The 23,445-nt window shown below is 61.8% G+C and overlaps 3 protein-coding genes across 15 annotated transcripts in view; all 3 read left to right on the top strand.

Moving 5' to 3' along the window:
- The first annotated feature begins 2,679 nt into the window (after positions 1-2,679).
- Positions 2,680-6,235, top strand: LOC126043638 (uncharacterized). Of its 7 annotated transcripts, none has more exons than XM_049812348.1 (7): positions 2,680-2,769; positions 2,949-2,966; positions 3,304-3,378; positions 3,536-3,553; positions 3,864-4,020; positions 4,102-4,334; positions 4,427-6,235. In XM_049812348.1, exons 2-7 carry the CDS (start codon positions 2,949-2,951, stop codon positions 4,445-4,447), a joined length of 522 nt encoding a protein of 173 aa, XP_049668305.1. In that variant the 5' UTR covers positions 2,680-2,769; the 3' UTR covers positions 4,448-6,235. The 7 variants fall into 7 exon arrangements, with proteins under 7 accessions (XP_049668305.1, XP_049668302.1, XP_049668306.1 ...); XM_049812345.1 differs by having other exon boundaries at positions 3,819-4,020; XM_049812349.1 differs by lacking the exon at positions 3,304-3,378 and having other exon boundaries at positions 2,681-2,769; positions 3,819-4,020.
- Positions 6,236-9,647: 3,412 nt separating this feature from the next.
- AP3B2 (adaptor related protein complex 3 subunit beta 2) lies at positions 9,648-21,562 on the top strand. Of its 4 annotated transcripts, none has more exons than XM_049812844.1 (28): positions 9,648-9,837; positions 12,376-12,451; positions 12,570-12,644; positions 12,780-12,875; positions 12,962-13,122; positions 13,264-13,330; positions 14,152-14,334; positions 14,435-14,614; positions 14,852-14,949; positions 15,248-15,302; positions 15,450-15,521; positions 15,686-15,748; positions 15,971-16,103; positions 16,186-16,295; positions 16,371-16,547; positions 16,630-16,816; positions 16,918-17,036; positions 17,267-17,378; positions 17,689-17,881; positions 17,969-18,137; positions 18,227-18,287; positions 18,611-18,717; positions 18,825-19,056; positions 19,162-19,246; positions 19,876-19,973; positions 20,083-20,106; positions 20,702-20,840; positions 21,073-21,562. In XM_049812844.1, the coding sequence occupies exons 1-28, from the start codon at positions 9,725-9,727 to the stop codon at positions 21,221-21,223; spliced, it is 3,336 nt and encodes a 1,111-aa protein (XP_049668801.1). In that variant the 5' UTR covers positions 9,648-9,724; the 3' UTR covers positions 21,224-21,562. The 4 variants fall into 4 exon arrangements, with proteins under 4 accessions (XP_049668801.1, XP_049668802.1, XP_049668803.1 ...); XM_049812845.1 differs by having other exon boundaries at positions 9,649-9,837; positions 14,438-14,614; XM_049812846.1 differs by lacking the exon at positions 20,083-20,106 and having other exon boundaries at positions 9,649-9,837.
- Positions 21,563-22,077: 515 nt separating this feature from the next.
- CPEB1 (cytoplasmic polyadenylation element binding protein 1) overlaps positions 22,078-23,445 on the top strand; it is a 43,786-nt gene continuing 42,418 nt past the window's right edge. For 3 of the 4 annotated variants that reach the window (XM_049812891.1, XM_049812890.1, XM_049812889.1), the window contains exon 1: positions 22,078-22,186. In XM_049812891.1, the coding sequence (XP_049668848.1) occupies positions 22,112-22,186 (75 nt within the window). In that variant the 5' untranslated portion in view covers positions 22,078-22,111. The remainder of the gene's footprint in view (positions 22,187-23,445) is intronic. The other variant, XM_049812892.1, reaches the window with a different exon arrangement.

Here is a 23,445-nt window from a genome sequence, read left to right as displayed (position 1 = left end):
CCCTTCCCGGGGCGGGGGGGGGGGGGTGGGCTCAGCCTGTGGTCCTGAGGGTCTTGCTGCCGTCTGTGGTCCCAGCAGAGGCATCCCAGGGGACGGGTGCTGGCAGCGGGTCCCCGCTGAGGGCTGGCGGCAGTGACACCGATGGATCTGGGAGCTTGGGGGGCAGAGTCACCCCTCCATCATCCCTGCCCGCTGCGTGGTGCCATCATCCCTGCCTGCAGCATCGCTCCCACCTCCCCTGCCCGCGGCGTATCTCCACCGTCCTGCCTGCAGCGTGGCTCCATCATCCCTGCCTGCAGCATCGCTCCCACCTCCCCTGCCCGCGGCATCGCTCCATTACCCTGCCTGCTGCCTGGCTCCATCCTTGCCTGCAGCACCCCTCCACACCCAGGACCCCCTCACCCACCCCGGGGTGCCCAAGTCCCACCCTGCAGCCCCGCCACCGTCCCACAGCGAGCCCCCACCGTGACCCAGATCTCTGACAGCCACCATCTGCGGCAGCGGCCGCCCTCCTCCCTCGGCAGAATTATGACGCTGGGCTAATGCGGCAAGAGCAAGCTGTCACCTCACCCTGCCCCGTCCCTTGCCCGCAGCTTAGGTGCCTCCAGACCCTTCAGCAGAGCTTCACCCATGGGTGAAACAACCCCCCTGGTTCCCAATCCGAGGGCGCCGGGAGGACCCGCGTCCCGGAGCGCCAGCCCACCCACGGGCGATGCGGAGACCCGGGTGGCCGGTGCCGAGGGATGCCGGGGAGCGGCCAGCATGGCGATACATGCTGAGTCGGCTAATTTGCCCGTCCCCTCCTCGCCGTCGGGTAAAAGCCAGCTCCGGAGCGGGGATTTGGGAGGGGGATTAGCCGGGCCAACCATCTGCTGCCGGCCAATCATCAGCACGCCCAGGAAAGCCAATAATTACAAAAATATGGTTTCCCACCCCTTTTCTCCACTACCCCCGGCTGGGTGTTGTCCCCAAGGTGGGGTCCCCGTGGAGCAGCACCCCATCCCCATCCCGGGGCTGAGCACCCAACACAGGCACCCGGCCGGACTCAACCCGGCCCGTTTTCGGGGAGCGCCCCGAGCAGGCCTGACACCATGGCCGAGGGGCTGCGGGCGGCGGCGTGGGGGTGAAGGAGCAAACGTTAAAGCCCGCAGCGGGGTCGTGACGCGGCTCGGTGACAGACGCTGGGGCAGATGCCATGGGATTACCCAGCCTAAAACCTCAAGATCTGCCCCCCTTTCGCCGCCCCCCCCCCCCCCCCCCGCCCCAGCAGGCAGAGAGCATTTAATTACTAATTTACTAATTACCCAAAGATGCTGGCAATGGGCTTGAAACCTGTGGTCAGGACCAGCCCCAAGGCTCCAGCCGCCCTAATCCCACCGGCTGTGGGGAGCTGGTGGATGCACCCTGGCCAGGGGACAGCTCGGTTTGGGACATCAGGTGACCTAGGGAGGCATGGCTGTCCTGGCAGCCCCACTCCCACTGGTGATGGCATGGGGTGGTGGGGAATGGGAGGGTACAGTGGGGACAAGAAGAGGATGGTGGGGACCAGGAGAGGATGATGGAGACCAGGAGGAGCCTATGGGGATGAAGGGGAGATGACGAGGACCAGGAGGGGACAACGAGGATCAGGAGGGGGCGATGGGGACCAGGAGGAGATGGTGGATCCTAGGATGGGATGACTGGAAAGGAGGAGGAGATGACGGGAACCACGAGGAGATGGTGCTGACCAGGAGGGGATGGTGGGGACCAAGAGAGGACAACAAGGATCAGGAGGGGATGATGGGGACCAGGAGGAGGTGATGGGAACTGAGAGAGGATGATGAGGATCAGGAGGGGACAATGGTGACAAAGACGGGCCAAGGGATGATGAGGACGAGGAGATGATGATGAAGCCCTGGAGCAGTTAGTGAGGACCAGGAGGGGATGGTGGAGACCACGAGGGGACACTAGGGATCAGAAGAGGGTGGTGAGAATGGGAGGGTACATCAGGATGGGAAAATGGGGACCGGGAGAGGATGGTGGGGATCAGGAAGGGACAAGAGCAACCAGAAGAAGCCATGAAGGTCTGGGAGGGTACAAGATGGCTGGGGGACTGGATGTGCCCGGGAAGGGTTAACACAGCTGCCTGGCACTGAGCCGTGTCCAGGCCAGGCTCAGGTTTCAGCTGCAATTAGCTCTTGTTTATTGGAGGCTCCGTGATAAATGATGCTGTGGAGGTTGTCTGATGACAGAGGGTGACAGCTCCCACGTCACTGGCCCCAAGCCCTGCCAAAGCCTTCACTGACCCCCCGGCGCAAGGATTAAAGTTTAATGTGGCTCCGGAGCTGACCCCGGGCACACACCGCCCCGGGGACACAGGGCTGGGGACAGGCTGGTGGCCATCCCTTGGGCCACCTTCAGGTCAAGAGGCGCTTCGGCACCAAGAGGTGTTTTGGCACCAGCCCGGTGGCCACTGGCTGTCGGTGCCTCATGGCCACGGGGCTGATTCGTGACTCCTTTGGGGTCACCCAAGAGGTTCACTGATGAAACGTCACACCAGGTCGGGTTTGTCATGCTCAGACTGGCCCCGCAGGATGGGCTTGGTGCCACGGTGAGGCCGGTCGGTGTGGTCTGGTCACATTCCCTGGCACCGGCGGAGCCGTGCGCGGGTGCCAAGAGCCACCTCGGTGCTCGCTGGGGCGGGTCGAGATCCTGCCCCGCGGCCACGTTTGGAGCAGCAGCTGTGTGGGAACCACGGTGGAGTGAGAGGACCTCGGAGGTGTCCCCAAGGTGAGGGAGCGGGGCACGGCACGAGCGCCGGGGCTGGCGCGGTGCCCGAGGACGCAGATTGGGTTTCGGCAGGGCGACGTGGCACCAAAAACGTTTGGGGACAGAGAGGTCCCCGAGGCGGGGGCTGGGCACGGGCCTGTGTCCCCAGCTCGCTGGACATCATGTTTTTCTCCTTGCAGATGAACCTCCTCACCCAGGTAAAGGGGAGCCAGCAGGGAGGGCATCCACAGCCAGGAGGTCCCATCCCTCTGCCGTGGCACTTGGCGCCCAGGGACCCCGTGGCTGGGACCTACCCGGTGCTGAGTCTGGGAGCGCGGGGAGGGGGGGGGGAGTGGGGGGTCCTGGAAGTCTGCTCTGGGCTGGGGATGGGTGCTAGCAGGGGTGGGTGCTGGCAAGGGTGGGTGCTAGCAGGGGATGGGTGCCCACAGAAATGGGTGCTAGAAGGGGATGGGTGCCAGCAGAAATGGGTGCTAGCAGGGGATGGGTGTCAGCAGGGGATGGGTCCCAGGCTCGCTCTGCCCCCTCTCCCCACAGGTGAGCACCCTGGTGCAGACCCTGCAAGCCCCGGACGGGCTTTTCCTCCAGCCCTGGCGCTGGCTAGGCTCCTGGGTGCGACAGGTTTGGGGGTGCTGGCACAGGGACCCTGGCCAGAAGCTCAGGCAGGGGGATGGCAGCAGTCCGGGCAGGGGCCGAGCCGTGACGCTGCTGCCCTGGCTCCCATCTCCCCAGCGTCACTGGGGCTGATGCCGGGTGTTTGTCCCTCCAGGTGAGCGGCTCCAGGCAGGTAAGTGCTGGCATCCCCTCCGCGCCCTGCACCGCCCGTCGCACCTCTGGCACGACAGGGCCAAATCCTGCGCACCCTGCCTTTTCCCCAGCACCCGTGGGTGCTCAGCACATAGAGGAGGTGGCCCCTTCTCAGAGGGTTTCCCCATCCACGGAGCCCCAAGCTGTGCCCAAGCCACCAGGGATGGGGGGGTGAGCCAGCAGGCTGGTGATGCTGCCAGTGTTCCCAGGGCACTGGTGGCCCTGAAACATGGACGGGTCCCCAGGCAGTGGCTGGGGCAGCGAGCACAGCGGCGTTCTTCCTCTGCGAGGGGCTGCTGGGCCAGCACTTCGACGTGGTCCCCAATGGGGTGGCCGAGCCCCAGCCTGGGGACCTCTTCATCTTCCCGCTGGCATCGGGGGTCCCTGGCTGGTGGGGCGCCCACGCCGGAGTCTACTGCGGTGGCGGGGAGATCATCCACCTGGAAGGTGAGCCCCAGGAAGTGGTCACGGTGCGGGGATGTCCCCGTGGAAGGGACACGGGGATACAGCATCCCCTCTGCCCCGCAGGCAGCTCGGGGACATCCCCATCGGGGATCGTGGCCAAGCACGGCAAGAGCCACCTCCTCCGGACGCGGGGTCCGGCCAAGGTGCTGCGGAGGAAGGGAGGGCTGGATGCGGCCTCCCTGCAGCGGCGGATCCGGGAGGCCATGGACCAGGCGGTGGAGTACAACGCCGTCACCTGCAACTGCATCCACTTTGCCCTCACCCTGCTGGGGCTGGGCCAGCTCGCCGGCGCCATGGTGGGTGCCACCACCATAGAGGGTGCCACCACCCCAGGGGACCCTGACACCTCCTCTGGCCAAGCGTCACCACAGGCCATCTTCTCTCCCAGGTGTCCCCAGCTCTGCAGTGATGAGCCCAAGGAACACGCGGGGCTGGAGCATCGTTCCCCGGGAGGACCACCAGCATTGCGCCAGCGGCTTTGGCATCCCTCTTGTGTTTGGCAATAAATGGTTGCACGGAGAACCTGTGCCAACCCTGTTTGATTTGTGGGGGTTTTGGCTTTTGCTTTCCTTTTCCCAGAAGCTGCCGGCAAGCAATGTCCCACCTTGGCACATCTCAAAGGGAGCAGGCGCTCTTCACTCCCCATGGCCTCCTGGGACAAACAGATGCCTCTTTTGTTGTCGGCGCTTGATTTTGAGCATCAAAATAAATATTCACTGGGCTGCTGGGTTGAAAGCTGCCCAAACAGCTGGACCAGGTCTGGTTGGAGGCCAGTCACTGGTGGTGTACTCCAGGGGTCAATACCGGGTCCAGTCCTGGTCAACATCTTCATTACTGAGCCGGTTGATGGGACAGAGCATACCCGCAGTGAGTTTGCTGCTGACACCAAACTGGAAGGGGTGGCTCATGGGCCAGAGGGTCATGCTGACACCCAGAGGGACCTGGACAGGCTGGAGAAATGGCCCAACAGGAATTTCACGAAGTTCAGCAAAGGCAAGGTGCAAAATCCTGCTGCTGGGAACAAGCCCAGGCACCAGGACATGCTGGGGAGTGATCAGCTGGAAAGCAGCCTGACAGAAAAGGTCCTAGGGGTCTGGGGGACACCAAGATGACCATGAGCCAGCAATGTGCCCTTGGGGCACAGTGAAGGCCAACAGCTTCCTGGGCCACATTAGGAGGAACATTGCCAGCAAGTTGAGGATGGTGATCCTTGCCTTCCGCTCTGCACTGGTGAGGCCACCCCTGGAGCGCTGGGTTCTATGCTGGGCTCCCCAGTACAAGAGAGTCATGGACGTGCTGGAGACAGACCAATGAAGGACCACCAAGGGTCTGGAGTATCTCTCATATGAAGAAAAACTGAGAGCTGGGGCTGTTCAACCTGGAGAAGAAAAGGCTCACGGGGATCTTATCGGTGTGTATCAATACCTGATGGAGGGAGTAAAGAAGGTGGAGCCAGGGTCTTCCTGGTCGTGCCAGGACCAGAGGCAATGGGCATGAAACACAGAAGGTTCCCTCTGAACATCAGGAAAGACTTCTTTCACTGTGAGGGTGACTGACCCCTGGCACAGGTCACCCAGGGATGTTCTGGAGCCTCCATCCTTGGAGGAATTCAAAAGTCATCTGCACATGGTCCTGGGCAAGGAGCTTTAGGTTGCGGTTGGACCAGATGACCTCCAGAGGTGCCTCCGACCTCAACCGTTCGGTGACCCTCTGAGAATATTCCTCCACTGGGATCATTTAGAGCTGCTTCAGGTCTCTTTCCAGGGACTTTTGCAGTTCCCACACTCACAGGAGGGTTTCTGGGAGGTTTCACTCCCACCAGAGGGGAAATTTGATTCGCCAGCAAGGGGGAAATGTCCCCGTGGCTTCTAAGGAGAAGGGAGCAAAACCAAGAAGCTGGGTGCCTGATCAGGCTGGGGCTGGAGGAAGGTCTCCTCCTTTTGGACATGTCCTGCAGCTCCTCTGACTCAAGAGCATTTCCAGGATCTCCTGCATCTCCTCCCTCTGTTCCTAAACTTAACATTTAAAGTGGAATTAGCAAATTAACCTCAGCTTTAAAAAGTGGAAGAAACCATCTGGGATTTCCTGGAGTTCGTAATGCTTTGGGGTTTTGCTTTCAGCCTTTCTTCATCTCTCATGAGTGACTTTTTCCCGAGCCAAGTCCTTGTTCCTGGCAGAAGCCATCACGGGCAGGGTGTGATGATGGCAGTGTGGGACCCTGCCCTCTGCACGTGGGCAGGACAGCACGAGCACGGCGCTGATGCCCTCTTTCTGTTCCTCTCTCCTTGCAGATGTTGAGCAGCTTTGTCAGTAGGAGCTTGGCAAGACCTCCACCAGCAGCATGGGGGGCTCAGGGGGTGTTGGGGGGTGATGGGGCTGGTTCTGCCACCTCCTCGCCTTCCCTCCCCGGTGCGGTTGGCAGAGGGAGTATGAGGCACTCGGGTTTCTGCTGTTCAAGAGCATCCCCAGGCACAAGGAGGTCTTTGAGGAGGTGTTAGAGAGCAAGTTGCAGCCTGGGGACACCTTGTTCTTCCCTTTAGACATCAGCTCTGGTGTCCTCAGCAGCAGCTTCAAACATAGGGCTGTCTACTGCAGGGACGGAGAGGTCATACACTTCTAGAGTCAGCGTCCGACTCTCTACTCCCGTTTGGGACGTGGCAGTGGCTGAAAGGTGGCCGGCAGCACAGTGGCCGGGCCAGGGTGGTGGGTGGCTCTTGGTTTTCCAGACATGAAAAATCAGAGGACCAGAGGTCAGATCAGCAAGGAGGGCTTCAAAGCCATGAAAAAGGAGAGGGGGAAATGCCAGATTTACCAAAAATAAAAGGTGGGATGGACCTCAGTGACTTCAATACTAAAGTCAGCGAGGCGATGAACAGCAAAGGCAACTATTACCCCGGCAAAAAGAACTGCATCCACTTCGCCTTCTACCTCCTGACCTTGGTGGACTTCTACATCACACTGGTGTGCACGGAGCTGGGCATCACAGCCGTGGTGGGTGTGGTGAGTTGACCCTGGCTGAACACCAGCTGCCCACCGAAGCCGTTCTATCACCACCACCCCCACCTCAGCTGGACAGGGGAGAGAAAATGTAACAAAGGGCTTGTGGGTCGAGATAAGGACAGGAGAGATCACTCACCAATTACCGTCACGGGCAAAACAGACTCAACTTGGGGACAATTAACTCAATTTATTGCCAATCAAACCAGAGTAAGGTAATGAGAAATAAAACCAAATCTCAAAACATCTTCCCCCCCCACCCCTCCCTTCTTCCTGGGCACAACTTCACTCCTGGATTCTCTACCAACCTCCCCGCCAGTGCCACAGAGGGACGGGGAATGGGGTTTACGGTCAGTTCATCACACGTTATTTTCTGCCGCTTCATCCTCCTCAGGGGGAGGACTCATCACACTCTTCCCTTGCTCCAGCGTGGGGTCCCTCCCACAGGAGACAGTCCTCCACGAACTGCTCCAGCATGGGTCCTTTCCACGGGCTGCAGTCCTTCAGGAGCACACTGCTCCAGCATGGGTCCCCCATGGGGTCACAAGTCCTGCCAGAAAACCTGCTGCATGGGCTCCTCTCTCCACAGGGCCACAGGTCCTGCCAGGAGCCTGCTCCAGCGTGGGCTTCCCACGGGGTCACAGCCTCCTTCGGGAACCCACCTGCTCCAGCGTGGGGTCCTCCCTGGGCTGCGGGTGGAGATCTGCTCCACCGTGGACCTCCCTGGGGCTGCAGGGGGACAGCCTGCCTCACCATGGTCTTCATCACCACGGGCTGCAGGGGAATCTCTGCTCCGGCACCTGGAGCACCTTCTCCCCCTCCTCCTTCACTGACTCTGGGGTCTGCAGGGCTGTTTCTCTTACATATTCTCACTCCTCTCTCCAGCTGCCATTTCTGTGTGTCCCGCAACTTTTTTTCCTTCTTAAATATGTTATCCCAGAGGTGCTACCTCTATCGCTGATGGGCTCAGCCTTGGCCAGCGGCGGGTCCATCTCAGAGCCGGCTGGCATTGGCTCTGTCAGACACCGGGGAAGCTTCCAGCAGCTTCTCACAGAAGCCACCCCTGTAACCCCCCCCAGCTGCCAAAACCTTATCACACAAACCCAATACAGTGGGACAACTCCTGCACCCCCAGCTCTGCGTTTGCATCCTGACCCAAATTCCCCTGGGGCTGGCCCATGGGTGGTGGGAACAGCTGACCCCCCCCAGACAGCTTTCTCTCGCGGGTGGAAAGCCAAAATGAAGGTGGCAGCTGGGGCAGTGGGGCCGTGAGTGTCCCCAGTGTCAGCCCTCCCTGGCAGGGCTGTGGGGTCCCCAAAGTGGGCTGGGGTCCCCAGGAGGGCTCTGGGGTGCCCAGGAGTGCTGAGTCGCCTGGAGGGCTGAGGTCCCCAAAGAGGGACGGGTTCCCCAAAGAGGACCAGTGTCTCCATGGGAATTGGGGTCTCTAGGAGGGCTTCAGAATCCCCAGGAAGGCTGTGGGGTCCCCAGGGGGGCTGGGGTCCCCAAACACAACTGGGGTCTCCAGGAGAGCTGTGGGGTTCCCAAGAGTGCTGGGCTCCAGCTGCCTGCACTGGTGGGGGACCCAGCTGCTGGATGAATTTGGGGGGGGGGGGGGGCAGGGAGGGTGTCCTTTCCACTTGCTGGAGCTTAATTGCCATGCATTAAATTTTGCTACCTGAAATGTGCCTATTTTTTTCTCACTGCCTCACACCTGCGTGATGGGGTGAGAGAGCTGCCTGTCTGGCAACCAGCCCCTTAGGGGCTTGTTAGCTGCGAAGAAAAATAATAACTGAAATATCTGCCAGATCAATAATTACCTGTGAAAAATATTATTATTAATAATAATAATAATAACAACAATAATATATGTAATAAGAATAAATAATGTAATACAATACATATCACATATCATACATCATACATCAACTGTAATATACTATATACCATATACTATATAATGTATACTGTATAATATAGACTATAATATTATACAGAATATAATTAATATAATCTGCAATATAATATAATGTAGTATAACATATAAAAAACATAGAGCATATATAGCATATAATGTAGAATGGATTATGTATAATCTAGTATGATAGACTATATATAGTATCATATAATTAATATAATCTGCAATATATTCTAATGTAATATAATATATGACATAATATATGGTAATAGCCTACAGCATGTAGCATACAATATACAGTATATATCTAATGTATGCTATATAATGTATTATATATGAAATAATGTAGTATGATATAATATTATTTCATATAACATATAACATAATGTAATATAATGTAAATATGTATAATCATATAATCTATCATGAGGTATGATATATGAGCTATATGCTATATGCCATGTAATCACACCCCCAAAGACTACTACTAGCCCAAAGGATGCCCCTTCTACCGCTGACTCGCACCCAAACCTGTGCAGGTAAGGGGGGGTGTGGGGGGGTGCAGGGCTGGGGACCCTTTTTGGGGGTGCAAAGCCCTCCTCCCCCCTCAAGTCAGGGAGGGGTCGACCCACCCGGGCGATGCCCCCCCCGAAACCGAGCATCCCTGGAGGACGGGGAGCGTGGGAAGCGTTAGGGCGGTTCCCGTCCCCGCATGACGCTGACATCAGTCCCGGCATCCCAACCGCCCGCATCCCGACCGCATCTCCCGCCGCCATGGCGGCCAGCCCGGCCTACGGGGAGGAAAAGGGGGGCTCCTCCAGCCTGGGAGAGCCCGAATACGGCCACGACCCCGCCAGCGGTGGCATCTTCTCCTCCGACTACAAGAGGTAAGGACCAGGGCGGGGAGGGACAGGGGACAATGGCCGAGCACGGCTGGGTGGCCGCCACCGCAGGCCTTGGCCGCTGTCCCCGGCCAGGGACGTGATACCCGACGGGGGGCTGGCCACGGTCCCTGGGGTGGGGACGGGGACGGGGACGGGGATGAGGATGGGGACAGGGATGGGGACGGGGACGGGGAGGGGGACAGGGGACGCGGTCACGCCGCCGCCACTCTGCAGGTTGCAAAGGCCGGGCAGGGTTTCGGGGAAAAATCGCGGGGTTTTGGAGATGGTGTAGCGGGGGGGGGTGCGTGGGGACCCCCACTGCACCCCCCACACCCTTGGGCTGGGGGTACCCCGGGCACGGTGTCCCCGCCCTGGGCTCTGCTGGCTCCGGTGGCTCTCTGGTGATGGCATCCCCCCCACCCCCCCATCGAGGTCCCCAGCGTGGGGGGAGCTGAGAAATGTCACCCGTGTGGGGCAGGCTGCGGGGGGGGGGGGGCGGGGATGGGGGGACACAGAGGAAGTTGGGGGGGGCGGTCCTTGGAGCTGCAGGACTTTTGGGGTCCCTTTGTCCCCCCCAGCCCTGGCAGTGTGCCCCACTCTGGATGTGTCCCCCACCCTGACCTGCTGGCAGTGTCCTCAGTCTGGCAGTGTCCCCCACCCCGTGACGGCATCCCCCGCTCAGGCACTGTCCCCCATCCCTGGACACCTCCCTAATGCTGCAGCAGTGTCCCCCTGTCTGGCAATGGCACCCCTCCTACCCCTTGCAGTGTCCCCGACTCTGGCAGTGTCCCCCACCCTGTCCTCCTGGCAGCGTCCCCCACTCCGGCAGTGTCCCCCCTCCCGGATCCCCTGGCAGTGTCCCCCAGTCTGGCTGTGTGTCCCCCATCCATTGCCACCTGACAGTGTCCCCCAATCTGGCAGTGACACCCCAGTCCTGACCTGCTGGCAGTGTCCCCGAGGCTGGATGTGTCCCCTCATCCCTGTCCTGCTGGCAGTGTCCCCCCATCTGGCAGTGTCCCCCCTCCCAAGCCCCTGACACTGTTCCCCAGTTTGGCTGGGTCCCCCCATCTCTGACCCCCTAGCAATGTCCCCCAGTCTGGCAGTGTCCCCCCCGCCCTGCCCCACTGGCATTGTCCCCCCCATCTGGCCGTGTCCCTCAGCCCTGACCACCCTGGCAGTGTCCCCCCCAGTCTGGCCAGGTACACCATCCCCGAACCCCTGACAGTGTCCCCACCACCTGCGTGCTGCCCTTCACCAGAGCCTGTCCCCTTGTGGCCACAACAGATCCCTCACCGTCCCCATGAGCCATGTGTGGCACATGGGGCAAAAGAAGTTCCCCCCCAAGTGCCACCCCACCACCCAGGTGGGACACCCACAGGTGTCCCATCCCGCCACCCCACCACGAGGTGGGTGTCCCACCGTGCCATGGGGTCCCTGGCCAGGATTGAGCCACTCAAAGCACTCCCTGTAATGTCCCCAAGCCCCAGCTGCAGGACGGGTGTCACTTGGGACGTGACACCCTGGTGTGGCCTTGTCCACTGGGAAGGGCGTCACGATCGCAGCTGCAACCCAACCCCAACTCCAGCGTCAGGTTTCAGCCGGCCGTACCAGGAGGAGGAGCAGGGCCACAGCCCTGCCACTGTCCTCAGGGCCACCACCTCCGGCCAAAGCCATGCTGTCCCTGCCACCAGTGCAGAAGCTGCTGCAGCAGCTACCAGCGGGGCCGGCCAGCCGGCCGAAAATATCGGTGGGCGGTGACGTGGCCGAGGAGGTGACGAGCCCAGTGCTGGCCACTGAGGCTGGACAACCTGCCTGCTACAGCGCCCTGCGAGCTGAAGAGCTGCGGCCACTTGCTGGCCCCGAGCCCGCGGTAGCCACCGGCACTGGGCCACCACCGCGGTAAGATCCCTCCAAGGAGCCCCCCCGAGACCCTCTGGTGACAGTGGCTCTGGCCGAGCATCATCCCATGGGTGCCACCCCTGCTGCTGTGGGTGGATGCAGCCTTGCAGGTCCCACCGGTTTGGTGGGGACAGATGTCCCTTAGAAAAGTGGACAGGGGTGACAACCAGCCTTATAAAAGGCTGGTGGCATTTTCCCAGCCTAGGGAGGGGAGTGGGGAAGGGCTCTGCATCGGGGCACGCTGGCATATCTATGCCACCGTGCCCATGAGGGGACAAGAGGCACGCAGCCAAGCTGGGCTGGTGGCCGGGATGGAGCCGGTGATGGGCGCCTGCTCCCTAGGAAGGGATCTGGGGACATCCTAGGGTGACAACCACGGCTGGGCTGGGACGGGGTCCTCGTCCCAGTGCCCAGGATGGGGACAGAGCTGGGTACCAGCATCGCACCGGTCCCTCCGGCTCCTCTTTCACCTAACTGTAACCCAACTCCTGTCCCCATAAATATTGAATGGCGAAGGGCTGGGTTGCCAGCTTGATGGCAGGCAGGGAGCAAAACAAAAAGAAGAAGAAAAAAAAAAAGACTAAAAATGGTTAAAAATGGCTGAAAATGGAAATTGGGATTTCCCCCCACATTGTGGTGCAGGCACGATGACCTCAAGGAGATGCTTGATAGCAACAAGGATTCGCTGAAGCTGGAGGCCATGAAGAGGATCGTTGCGGTGGGTGTTGTCACCAGCAGGGACCACTGCTGGTGCCAAGCCATGCTGTGCTGAGCCATGCCATGCTGTGCCATGCCATGTCAGCTGCCCCATGTCATGCCGCTCCTTTACCCCTTAGATGATCGCCCGGGGTAAAAACGCCTCTGACCTCTTCCCAGCCGTGGTGAAAAATGTCGCCTGCAAGAACATCGAGGTGAGGAAGGTCTTGGGTGGCCCTGGTGGCATCCATGGGTGTCCCCAGGGTCTGGCACCTCCCCTGCAGGAGGGTTTTGGAGATGGGCTGGGTTTTGGGGGACTCTGAGGTGGCACCACCAACTTCACCCCGCAGGTGAAGAAGCTGGTATATGTCTACTTGGTGCGCTACGCAGAGGAGCAGCAGGATCTGGCCCTGCTCTCCATTTCCACCTTCCAGCGAGGACTCAAGGTGGGCTTGTCTGGGGACCCGGGAGAGGTCTGGGGGGACAGCGAGCCCCCCACAGCTGCACTGCAGCCCCCCACATATTCCCACAGGATCCCAACCAGCTGATCCGTGCCAGTGCCCTGCGAGTCCTCTCCAGCATCCGTGTGCCCATCATCGTGCCCATCATGATGTTGGCCATCAAGGAGGCCGCCTCAGACATGTCTCCATACGTGCGCAAGACAGCTGCCCATGCCATTCCCAAGCTGTACAGGTAACTGGGGATCAGCTGCTAAATTCTGGGGGTACCAATAAGGGTCCACTGCTAGGGTCTCAGCTGCTTGGTGCAGGTAGGGATAGGCAGGGATGGGGAGGAATTTGGTCTGGCCGCACCTGCCCTGCTCTTCCCTCGCAGCCTCGACTCAGACCAGAAGGACCAGCTCATCGAAGTGATTGAGAAGCTGCTGGCGGACAAGACCACGGTGAGCAGACGCCGTGTCTCCCCTGCCCCTAAATCTGGGGATGTCACCATTCCCACTGACCCAGTGTCCTTGTGGGAATGCAGACGTCCCCACCAAATTGGTGTCCTTGTGGGGATGCAGCCATCCCCGCAGGGCTGGCATCCTCATGGGGATGCCATCATCCCCAGTGATCCAACATCCCCGCAGGGATGCAGCCAGGCCCAGAGCTGACGTCTTTGTGGTGATGCCACAGTCCCCACGAAGCCAGCATCTTCGTAGGAATGCCACCATCCCCACTGATCCAGCATCCTCACGGGGATGCAGACATCTCCACCAAATTAGCATTCTCATGGGAATGCAGTCTTCCCTGCAGAGCTGGTGTCCTTGTGGGGATGCCGCTGTCCCCAGTGGGCCAGCATCCTCATGGAGATCCCACCATGTCCGCCGAGACGGCATCCCCATGAGGAAGCAACCATCCCCGCCAAACCAGCATCCTCCCAAGGATGCCACTGTCCCCGCTGAGCTGGCATCCTCGTAGGGGTACAGCCATCCCTGCCAACCAAGCTTCCTCACATGGATGCCACTGTGCCCACTGATTGAGCATCCTCGCAGGGATGCAGCCATCCCTACTGAGCCAGCATCCTCATGGGGATGCCACCATCCTCCCCAAAATGGCATCCTCACGGAGATGCCGCCATCCCCACCAAAACAGCATTCTCCCAGGGATGCCACCATCCCCACCAAACCAGCATCCTCATGGGGATGCCACCACCCCCATCAAGCCAGCATCATGATGAAGATGCCACCATCCCCATGAGTCACCCTGGGCTTTCCCTCCCCAGCTGGTGGCTGGCAGCGTGGTGATGGCATTCGAGGAGGTCTGTCCAGAGCGCATCGACCTCATCCACAAGAACTACCGCAAGCTCTGCAACCTGCTCATCGACGTGGAGGAGTGGGGGCAGGTGGTCATCATCAACATGCTGACCCGCTATGCGCGCACCCAGTTCCTCAGCCCCAACCAGAATGTGAGTGCGGGATCCTCAGGGTGCCCTGGCAGTCTCCAGGGAGGTGGGGTGAAAGGGGGGTGCTGTTGGGGGTGGGGGTGCAAGGCGTCCCACCTACCAGCAGGAGTCCTTGCTGGAGGAAAGCGCCGAGAAGGCCTTCTACGGCTCCGAGGAGGAGGATGCCAAGGATGCCAAGGCAGAGGTGGCCTCGTTGGCCAAGCGCAAACCCTACGTCATGGACCCCGACCACCGCCTGCTCCTGCGCAACACCAAGCCCCTGCTGCAGAGCCGCAATGCCGCGGTGAGCCCCCCACTCCAGCCCTCTCCATCCCCCGAGGCCACAAGTGGTGTCCATCAGTGTGGGATCATGACGTCCCCACCGGCCAAGGAGCCACTGGGCTCATTGAGGGACACCTAGAGATGGGCATCCCCAGGGTCAGGCTTCCTCCAGGTGCTGCTGGGTGGGACTCCGGGGGACACAGCCATCCCTCGGGGTGTCCCGGTGCCCACTGGGTGACACTTGGGTGTGTCCCCACAGGTGGTGATGGCCGTGGCACAGCTCTACTTCCACCTGGCACCCAAAGCAGAGGTTGGCGTCATTGCCAAGGCGCTGGTGCGGCTCCTGCGGAGTCACAGGTCTGTGGCACCTGGGTTGTGGTGGTCCCTACCCTGCCACTCCAGTTGGCGGGACCTATAGGGAACCCCAAGACCCTGGGAGAGATCCCCAAAAAGCCCATCCCTGCAGGAACGTCAGGTTTGGGCAAACTGCCAAAAAAGAGGGCTTTTTTTTTGGCCCAGCCCAGTCCAGGCATGGGGTGGCAGCATCGTGGTGGCACCAGCCTGGTGGTGGGTCCTGCCCCCTCTTCACAGGGACTTGCTGGGGGGGTGGTCCAGCCCTGCCCTGCTGATAGTGGTCCCCTCCTTGTTCCCACAGCGAGGTGCAGTATGTCGTGCTGCAGAACGTGGCCACCATGTCCATCAAACGGCGGGTGAGTCTCAGCCTTGGTGTGGGAGGATTTGTTGACTCTGGAGTGGAATGAGGGCTAGCCAGAAGGGCCACCAGGGCCAGCTGCCTGTGGGTGGTCTCAGCGAGGAGGGGGCAGGGATGGCACTAACACCGCTGGCTCTGCATGCAGGGGATGTTTGAGCCCTACCTGAAGAGCTTCTACATCCGCTCCACGGACCCCACGCAGATCAAGATCCTCAAGGTGAGCTGGAAACACCCAACAGAACCCATCACTGGTGGTTTCGGGGCTCCATGGAGCCCTTCCCTGTGGGGCAGCTGTCCTCCATGTCCTGGGGACGAGAGGACAGCAAGGACCCAGTGTCCTGGCACCATGCCCCCATGCTGCCCATCTCTTCTTTCCCACAGCTGGAGGTCCTCACCAATCTGGCCAATGAGACCAACATCTCCACCATCCTGCGGGAGTTCCAGGTATGTCATGGCCATACTGAGGCCACTGGGGTGCCACCCTGGCATGGCTCTGGGTGCAAAAACACCACCATGGAGGGGACCCCCACCAGGAGGAGTGGGCTGAGGCCATGCCAACCCAATGGGTGGCTCCCAAAGAGCCCCAACATGTGACCACCACATGGGGGGATGCCCAGCACTGGCATGTGGGTGACTTGTCCTGTGTGTGTCCCCATGCCTGCACAGACTTACATCCGCAGCATGGACAAGGACTTCGTGGCGGCCACCATCCAAGCCATCGGGCGCTGTGCCACCAACATTGGGAAGGTGCGGGACACCTGCCTCAACGGCCTGGTCCAGCTCCTCTCCAACCGGGACGGTGAGTGCACATGGTGGGAGTGAAACTGAGGCTCCATCGCTCTCGGGGCAGGACCTTGCTGAGGCTGGGTCTCTGCCCACAGAGCTGGTGGTGGCCGAATCCGTGGTGGTCATCAAAAAGCTGCTGCAGATGCAGCCGGCCCAGCACAGCGAGATCATCAAGCACATGGCCAAGCTCACCGACAACATCCAGGTGGGTCGGGGCGTTGCATGGCCCGCAGGACCAGTAGAGTGGCAGCGGTGCCACGTGCCCGGGGGCATTTTGCAGGTGCCGATGGCACGGGCCAGCATCTTGTGGCTTATCGGCGAGTACTGCGAACACGTGCCCAAGATCGCGCCTGATGTGCTGCGCAAGATGGCCAAGTCCTTCACCAACGAGGAGGACATCGTCAAGTTGCAGGTCATCAATCTGGCAGCTAAGCTCTACCTGACCAACTCCAAGCAGGTACCAGGGACGTGGCCCAATGGTGCCTCAGTTTCCCCACCAGGGAGGGAGAGGCTGGCCCTGAGCATGTCCTTTGGCACAGAGCAAGCTGCTGACCCAGTATGTCCTCAACTTGGCCAAGTATGACCAGAACTACGACATCCGCGACCGGGCTCGCTTCATCCGCCAGCTCATCGTGCCCACCGAGAAGAGCGGGGCCCTCAACAAGTATGCCAAGAAGCTCTTCCTGGCCCAAAAACCTGCTCCCATCTTGGAGTCGTCCTTCAAAGGTACCCACCCCTGGTCACAGGGCATGGGGACACAGGGCAAGCTGTCACCACGGTGCTGCATGGCTGTCCCCGAGCTGCTGCCACCTCTCACCCCGCTGTAGATCGGGACCATTTCCAGCTGGGCTCCCTGTCCCACCTGCTCAACGCCAAGGCTGTGGGCTACCAGGAGCTGCCTGACTGGCCAGACGAGGCCCCTGACCCCTCCGTGAGGAATGTGGAGGTGCGTGGAGCACCCCAGGGTGCTGGGGTGCATGGGGGGGGGGTCCAAGGTGGGGGCATCATCTCGAGGTCTTGGGAGAGCCCCAGAAGGTGCCCAGGTGCTGCTCAGCTGCCCCATGCCTCCTCCCTGGTGCCCACACACCTGCTTGGGGACAGGAGGGGAGCAAGGGCTGCTGTTTCGGCCCCCCACCCATGGGCAATGGCTCCGCTCCATCAACCCTGTGCCAGCAGGTTCCTGAGTGGACCAAGTGCACCAGCCGGGAGAAGAGGAAGGAGAAGGTGGAGAAACCTTTCTACTCCGACTCAGAGGGCGAGTCGGGACCCACGGAGTCAGCAGACAGCGGTGAGGACCCGGTGGCATGGCAGGGCATGGGGCAGGGGCTGCTGTGGTGGGGCATTGGGCAGGGGCCACTGTGGCAGGGACATCAGGCAGGTGCCACCACAGTGGGACACTTTGGGGGACACTGCAGTGGGGACATCCCATCACGGTGGCAACGTGGCAGGGGGATACGGGGACGCAGTGGAGGGAAGCAGGGATGCGGTGGGGGTTGTGGGGACGCAGCGGGATGCAGTGGGAGGATGGGGGGATGCGGTGGGACGCATCAGGGAGCTGTGGGGATGTGGAGGGTAGGGCTGAGCCGTGCCCCCTGCAGAGCCTGAGTCTGTCAGCGAGGAGAGCGGCAGCAGCAGCAGCTCCGGCAGCTCCAGCTCCAGCAGCGAGGAGGAGGAGGAAGAGGAGGAGGAAGGCAGCGGGGAGCAGTCGGAGGACAAGGAGGAGGAGGGGGAGAAGAGGTCCAAGAAGGAGAAGGAAGGCTCCCGCAAGGCAGCTGCGGGGAGTGTGGGCAGGTACCCCCTGGGAAGGCGGGGTGCCCCCAGCCGTGTCCCCAGCCAAACCCCCACCCCAGCCCCCCCTGAGCGGGACTCTCCCTACAGCCCCAGCGAGGAAGAGGAGGAGGAGGGGGCAAAGAAGGCCAAGAAGAAGAAGGCACCGCAGGGGAGGAAGGGCCATGCTGAGACCTCATCAGAGGAGGCCAGCGGCTCCGAGAGCAGCTCCTCGGGCTCTGACTCTGGCTCCGAGGTGGAGGCCAAGCGGAGGAAGGCGGTGAGGGCCAGGCTGGGCTGGGCGGCAGCACGGGGACCCCCAGACCCTCCATTCACACCACAGCCCCCCATCTCTCTGCCCCCTTGCAGCCCCCCAGCAGCAGCAGCAGGGCTGGCCCCAAGGAGATCTCCCTGCTCGACCTGGATGACTGTGAGTGGCTTCCCAGGGCGTGTGGGATGGCCATCGTGGTGGTGCTGGGGAAACTGAGGCACGGGCACCCGCCCTGGTGGGGTCAGGGCCCCACGGGTCCTTTGGGAGCTGCTGAGTTGGGACGGGGACCGGTGGGGTGAGTGGTCCTTGTCCCCAGAGGATGGCTGTGAGATAGGTGGCTGTGCTAGCGGGGCTGTCCCTGTTGGGGCTGTGCCCATGGGATTGTCCCCATGGGGCTATGCCACTGGGGTTGTCCCCGTGGGGCTGTGGCTCATCAGAGCTCTGTTAACCCTCTCTTCCCCCCACCCCTCCACACCCTGCAGTCACCCCCCCTCCTCCCCAGCCCGTCCCCTCCAGCAGCATCGTCTCCACCAGCTTGGTGACCGACCTGGAGGGCCTCACGCTCACGGACACCTCCCTGGCACCTGCCGTAAGTGTCCCCAGTGCCCTTCCTGGGGCGTTCTCAGGACCTCTGCCACCCACGGAGGCCACAGGGAGGGGCTCAGCAGCCCACACCAGTCCCTCGGTCCCTTGCAGCTGCTGAGCCCGGCATTTGGCACGGTGAGGACCTACGAGCTGCTGCACCGCATGGCGGGCGAGGGGCTCTCGGTCGAGTACTGCTTCAGCCGCCGGCCCTTCCCAGGGGACCCCCACATGGTGGCCGTCCAGATCCAGATCTCCAACAACACCGACGCTGAGGTGAAGAGCCTACGGGTCAGTGAGCCCAAGCCGCTCTCTGGCATGCGGATCCAGGAGTTCCCCGAGATCGGTACGGCATGGCACCCGCACAGCAGCAACGCTGCCTGGGGGGGACAGGGATAGGGGTTGGCTGGTGAAGGGGACGTGGGACGTGGTGGCAGCCTTGTGGTTTCAGAGCGCCTGGCGCCCGGGGACACGGCCAGTGTGGTGATGGGCATCGACTTCTGCGACTCCACCCAGGCAGCCAACTTCCAGCTGTGGTGAGCGCCTGGCGCCGGGCAGGACAGGACGGGTGTCCCAGGGGATGGGGACAGCACAGGGTGCTCCAGAGATAGGGGACAGCAGAGCAGGACACAGGTGCTCCAGGGGATGGGGAAAGTGGGATGTGCACTGACATTTCTCCAGGGGACTTGGGGCAGCAGGGGACAGGGGACAGCAAGACAGGGCATGGAGTGTCCCAGGGAACAGCAGGACAGGGTATGGGGTGCTCCAGGGCACTGGGGACAGCTGGACAGGCAGCAACATCCTTCCAGGGGATGGAGGATGGCAGGAGAGGCCATGGGGTGCCCCAGGGGACAGTGGGGCTGGGTCCCTGCAGGGGATGGAGGACAGCAGAACGGGCACCAGGGTCCTTCCAGGGGAGTGAGGACACTGGGATGGGCATGGGGTTGTCGGGGGACAGCAGGAAAGGCACTGGGCTCCCTGCAGGGAACAAGGAGGTGGCAGCAGCCCCAGGTCCAGCCTGACGGGTTCCCCCTATTCCCAAGGTCTTTTGTGCCTCAGTTTCCCTCCAGCCACCCCCTGCCCAAGGCAGGGACAGGAAGCCGGACACTGGGTGGGGGGAAACATTTTGAGCATGTGCCCCCCCCTCATGCGCCTGTCTCCCCAGCACCCACACGCGCCACTTCTACGTCTCCATCCAGCCACCCGTTGGGGAGCTCATGGCCCCCGTCTTCATGAGCGAGAACGAGTTCAAGAAGGAGCAGGGTGAGTTGGGGACAGGGGCAGGGACAGGGCAGTGCATGGGTACCCACCGCCCCAGCACCGACGCTCACCCCCCATTTTGTCCCCTCTGCCGCCCTTGCCGTGGCCCTAGAGCACCTCGCGCGGCCGGGCGAGGGTAAGTGGCCGTTTGGCAGGCCCCTAGACTAGCTCTGTTCCCCTCATCCCCCTCCTGCACCCCGCAGCCTGCGGGTTGGGGAGACCACCCTGGTGCCGGGGTGGCCCCGCCGGGTCCCCGTGCAGTATGGAGGGCTCGTGCCAGCCCTGGAGCTCCCAGCAGCGTGTCCGGTGAGTGACGGGGACACCCTGGCCCCATGTCCCCATGCTTGTGGAGCAGCAGCATCCCTGCCCTGGCCCTCCAGATGGGGGTCTGCGCTGAGCAGCGGGTGCTCAGTGCCCTGCAGCACCCGGCCCCATCGCTGCCGGTGACCTGAGGAGCCCATCCCCAGGGTTGTGGCTGCTGCCACCAGGCAGGCACACGGGGATGAGCCCAGGAAGGGTTGTGGAAGGATTTTCCCGAATCCATCTCTGCCGGGCTGGAGAGGAGCAAGCAGGGCAGCCAGTTCAGGATGTTGTGGGGGATCCGGATGCAGGCAGCTGGCAGCCGGCAGCCGGAGAGGCTTGGTTTGGGGAGGGCAAAATGGGGCCTGGCATGGACGTGGCCACTGGGTGCGTGGCCGGAGACAAGCAGGTGCCTCTGCTGCCCGCTCCAGGGAAGCTGACAGGCATGAGCGAGATCACAGAGAAGCTGACGCTGTCCGAGAAATGCCGTAGCGACCACACCATTGTCCAGCAAGTGACATCGGCTGCCAACGTGGGCCGCGTGCCCTGCGGTGCCGACAACGAGTACAGGTAGTCGGACCCCCACACCAAGACCAGGCAGGCACTGTCACCCCTCCGGTCTCACCCGAATCACAGCGGGGACACCCAGGGCTTCCTTTAGGACAAGGAGCCCCCATGAACCCACACGTGACAGTGACTGTGGGTGGCAAACACCTCACCAGTCCCCACTGGAGCATCCTGGGGGACGGGAAGGTGACAGGGGGACAGCTCTCCCTGAAACCCTGTGTTTGCCCATGGGCAGGTTCGCAGCCAAGACGGTGACAAGCGGGAGCCTGGTGCTCATCACCCTGGAGCGACGGGAGGGCACCATGGCCCAGCTGACTGTCAACAGCGAGAAGATGGTTATCGGCACCATGCTGGTGAAGGACATCATCCAGGCCCTGGCACAGTGATGGCTAGGCCCCACCACACCCACAGCCCTGCCCTCCCATCCCCCTCTGCCCCACACTGCTCCCCACAATGCTCCCTGACCCTATTTCTGCTGGGTTATTCCCTGCACTGATGCCCAGAGGGGTGGAAGGCAGCGATCCCCAGGCCGTCTTCGCCGCAGGGAGGAAGGAGCGGGACGGGGCGGATGGGACGCAGGGTGATGTCCCGCTCGGAGGGGCGGCGGCGGCGGCTCCAGCCCCCACAGGAGCACAGCGTGCCTCCAGCCCCCAGCCCCTCGCCTCCATCTCCCAGTGTAACCCCTGTTTATTATGGCCAGGATCTCCCAATAAAGCTCTTCTTGAACCTGCTCCCTTCCCCTCCTTTGCTCTGCGGGCACAGCCCCAAATGCCTCCACGCCGGGCTCTGCCAGCCTCCCCAGGGCAGCCACAGGGGACATCAGGGGACCAGCCATCCCTTAGGCAACTGGGGGTGGCACTGATTGAATTGGGTGGCTGCTGGCTCTTTTGGAGAAAAGCCGGCACTGACACACAGGTTCAGGGTAAAACCCTCGAGGCTTGGTGGAGGGTGGGAGGTGTTCGGTCCTGACCAAGGATCCGAGGAGTCCTGGGAGGCTTCCAGCTATTTATTCAAAGCAGAATTGCTCGTGCTTTGACCGCAAAAATACCTGCTACGTCAGGACTGGGTCTATTCTGCAGTGTCACTGGAGGGATTCCTGGGGCCAGCTCTGGGAGGCTTTTCATCTCCAAACTGGAAAAAAAAAAAAGGAAATCTGACTCTTTATCAAGATCTCTCCTCCCAGCACGGGTTGGGTGGGATTTAAGAGAGCCCTGGCTCTCCCTTTCCAAAGCTGCAGCCCAGCGGGGAGCCAGGCCTAGCACTGGAAGGAGAGGATGAGCAAAGGACGCGCAGGAAGGTCTAGGCCTCAAATCGCCTCAACTCCAGCCCCTTCTGCTGCTGCAAAAAGGGTGAGGGGCTTTCTACTTTTTCCGGCACGTGGTTAGGAGATGGGATAAAATCACCTTTTAATTTTTTTGATGGGTGAGGAAACGCTGGCCAGAGCAGCAGCACCACCAAGCGCTTGTTCCCACAGGGAAAAAAAATCCCATTTCCCCACCGACTAAGGCCAGAGCCAGAGCTCTCAGCACTGCCTTGCACCCATGGCGGGGCTGAAGCTGGGAGCCAGCAGCCCCACCACCACCCCATTCCCCTTGGGGGGGGGGAGGGGGGGAAGCTGTTTTAACCCCTTGGGTGTCCCATTCCCCTCACAGGGGACACAGCGAACACCACAGCCGCTGAGGGGGCTCCGCGGGGGAAGGGTGGTGGTTGGGGGGGGGGGGGGGTGGGTTCAAGGCGCCGCCGGGCGTCGTGAGGAGACGAAGAGATGCCGCTTCAAGGCGGGAACCAGCGCGCGCCCACCACCACCCCACGAGGGGCACGCCGGGATTGGGGAGGAGTAATGGGGCGGGGCGGTGGTGGCGCCACGCGGTGGGCGGGCGCCGCGCGCATGCGCTTCGGCCCCTTCCCTCAGCGGCGCCCCCCTCCCCGCCCCATCCCCAACCCCCCCCCAAACTCCCCCCCCCCCCCCCCGGTGTGGGATAAAAGCCGGCGGGGCGGGTAAGGTTACCCGCTGCCGTCGCTTCACTCCTTTACCGGACTCCGCCCGCAGCGTCGCAGCCCCTCCCCTCCTTTCCCCCCCCCCCCCCCCCCCTTCCCCACCATGGCCTTCCCGCCGGTGAGGGTGGGGAAGAAGCGGGAGGGACACGTGCCGGCGGACCCGGCGCCTCACAGAGCCGAGGCGGGAGGGAGGGAGGGGAGCGGGCTGCGCGCGCGGCCCCTTTAAGGCCGCCCCCGTCACGTGGTTTCACACGTTGGCGGCGTGCGGCGGTAGGTTTGGGGGGGGGGGGGGTGGAGGGGGAGCGGCGTTGAGGTGATTTCGCGCCCTTTCTCCCTGTGTGGTGGTGGTGGTGGTGGTAGAGCAGCGGGGATGGAATCCCTCTTCCCTCAGCGGACTGGCCGAGCTTGGTCTCCGGGGCTTGGCCCCCGCTCGGCCCCCTCCATCCCCCGACGTCGGGCCCCACTGCTGAGTGAAGTCCTGAAGCCCGGCAGCTGCCGGCCCCCCTCCCCCCCCTTTCCCCTCCCCCCGAGATTAGAAGGGGCTCCGGAGGAGCTTTGCCTCAGGGAACCCATCAACTGACTCGTGCTGCCTTCAGGGATGAAGCCATTA

The sequence above is a fragment of the Accipiter gentilis genome, chromosome 10 (genome assembly GCF_929443795.1).
Source record: "Accipiter gentilis chromosome 10, bAccGen1.1, whole genome shotgun sequence".
Lineage (NCBI taxonomy): Eukaryota > Metazoa > Chordata > Aves > Accipitriformes > Accipitridae > Astur > Astur gentilis.
The sequence above is the reverse complement of the archived record's forward strand: the minus strand, read 5'-3'. Positions and strand labels throughout refer to the sequence as shown.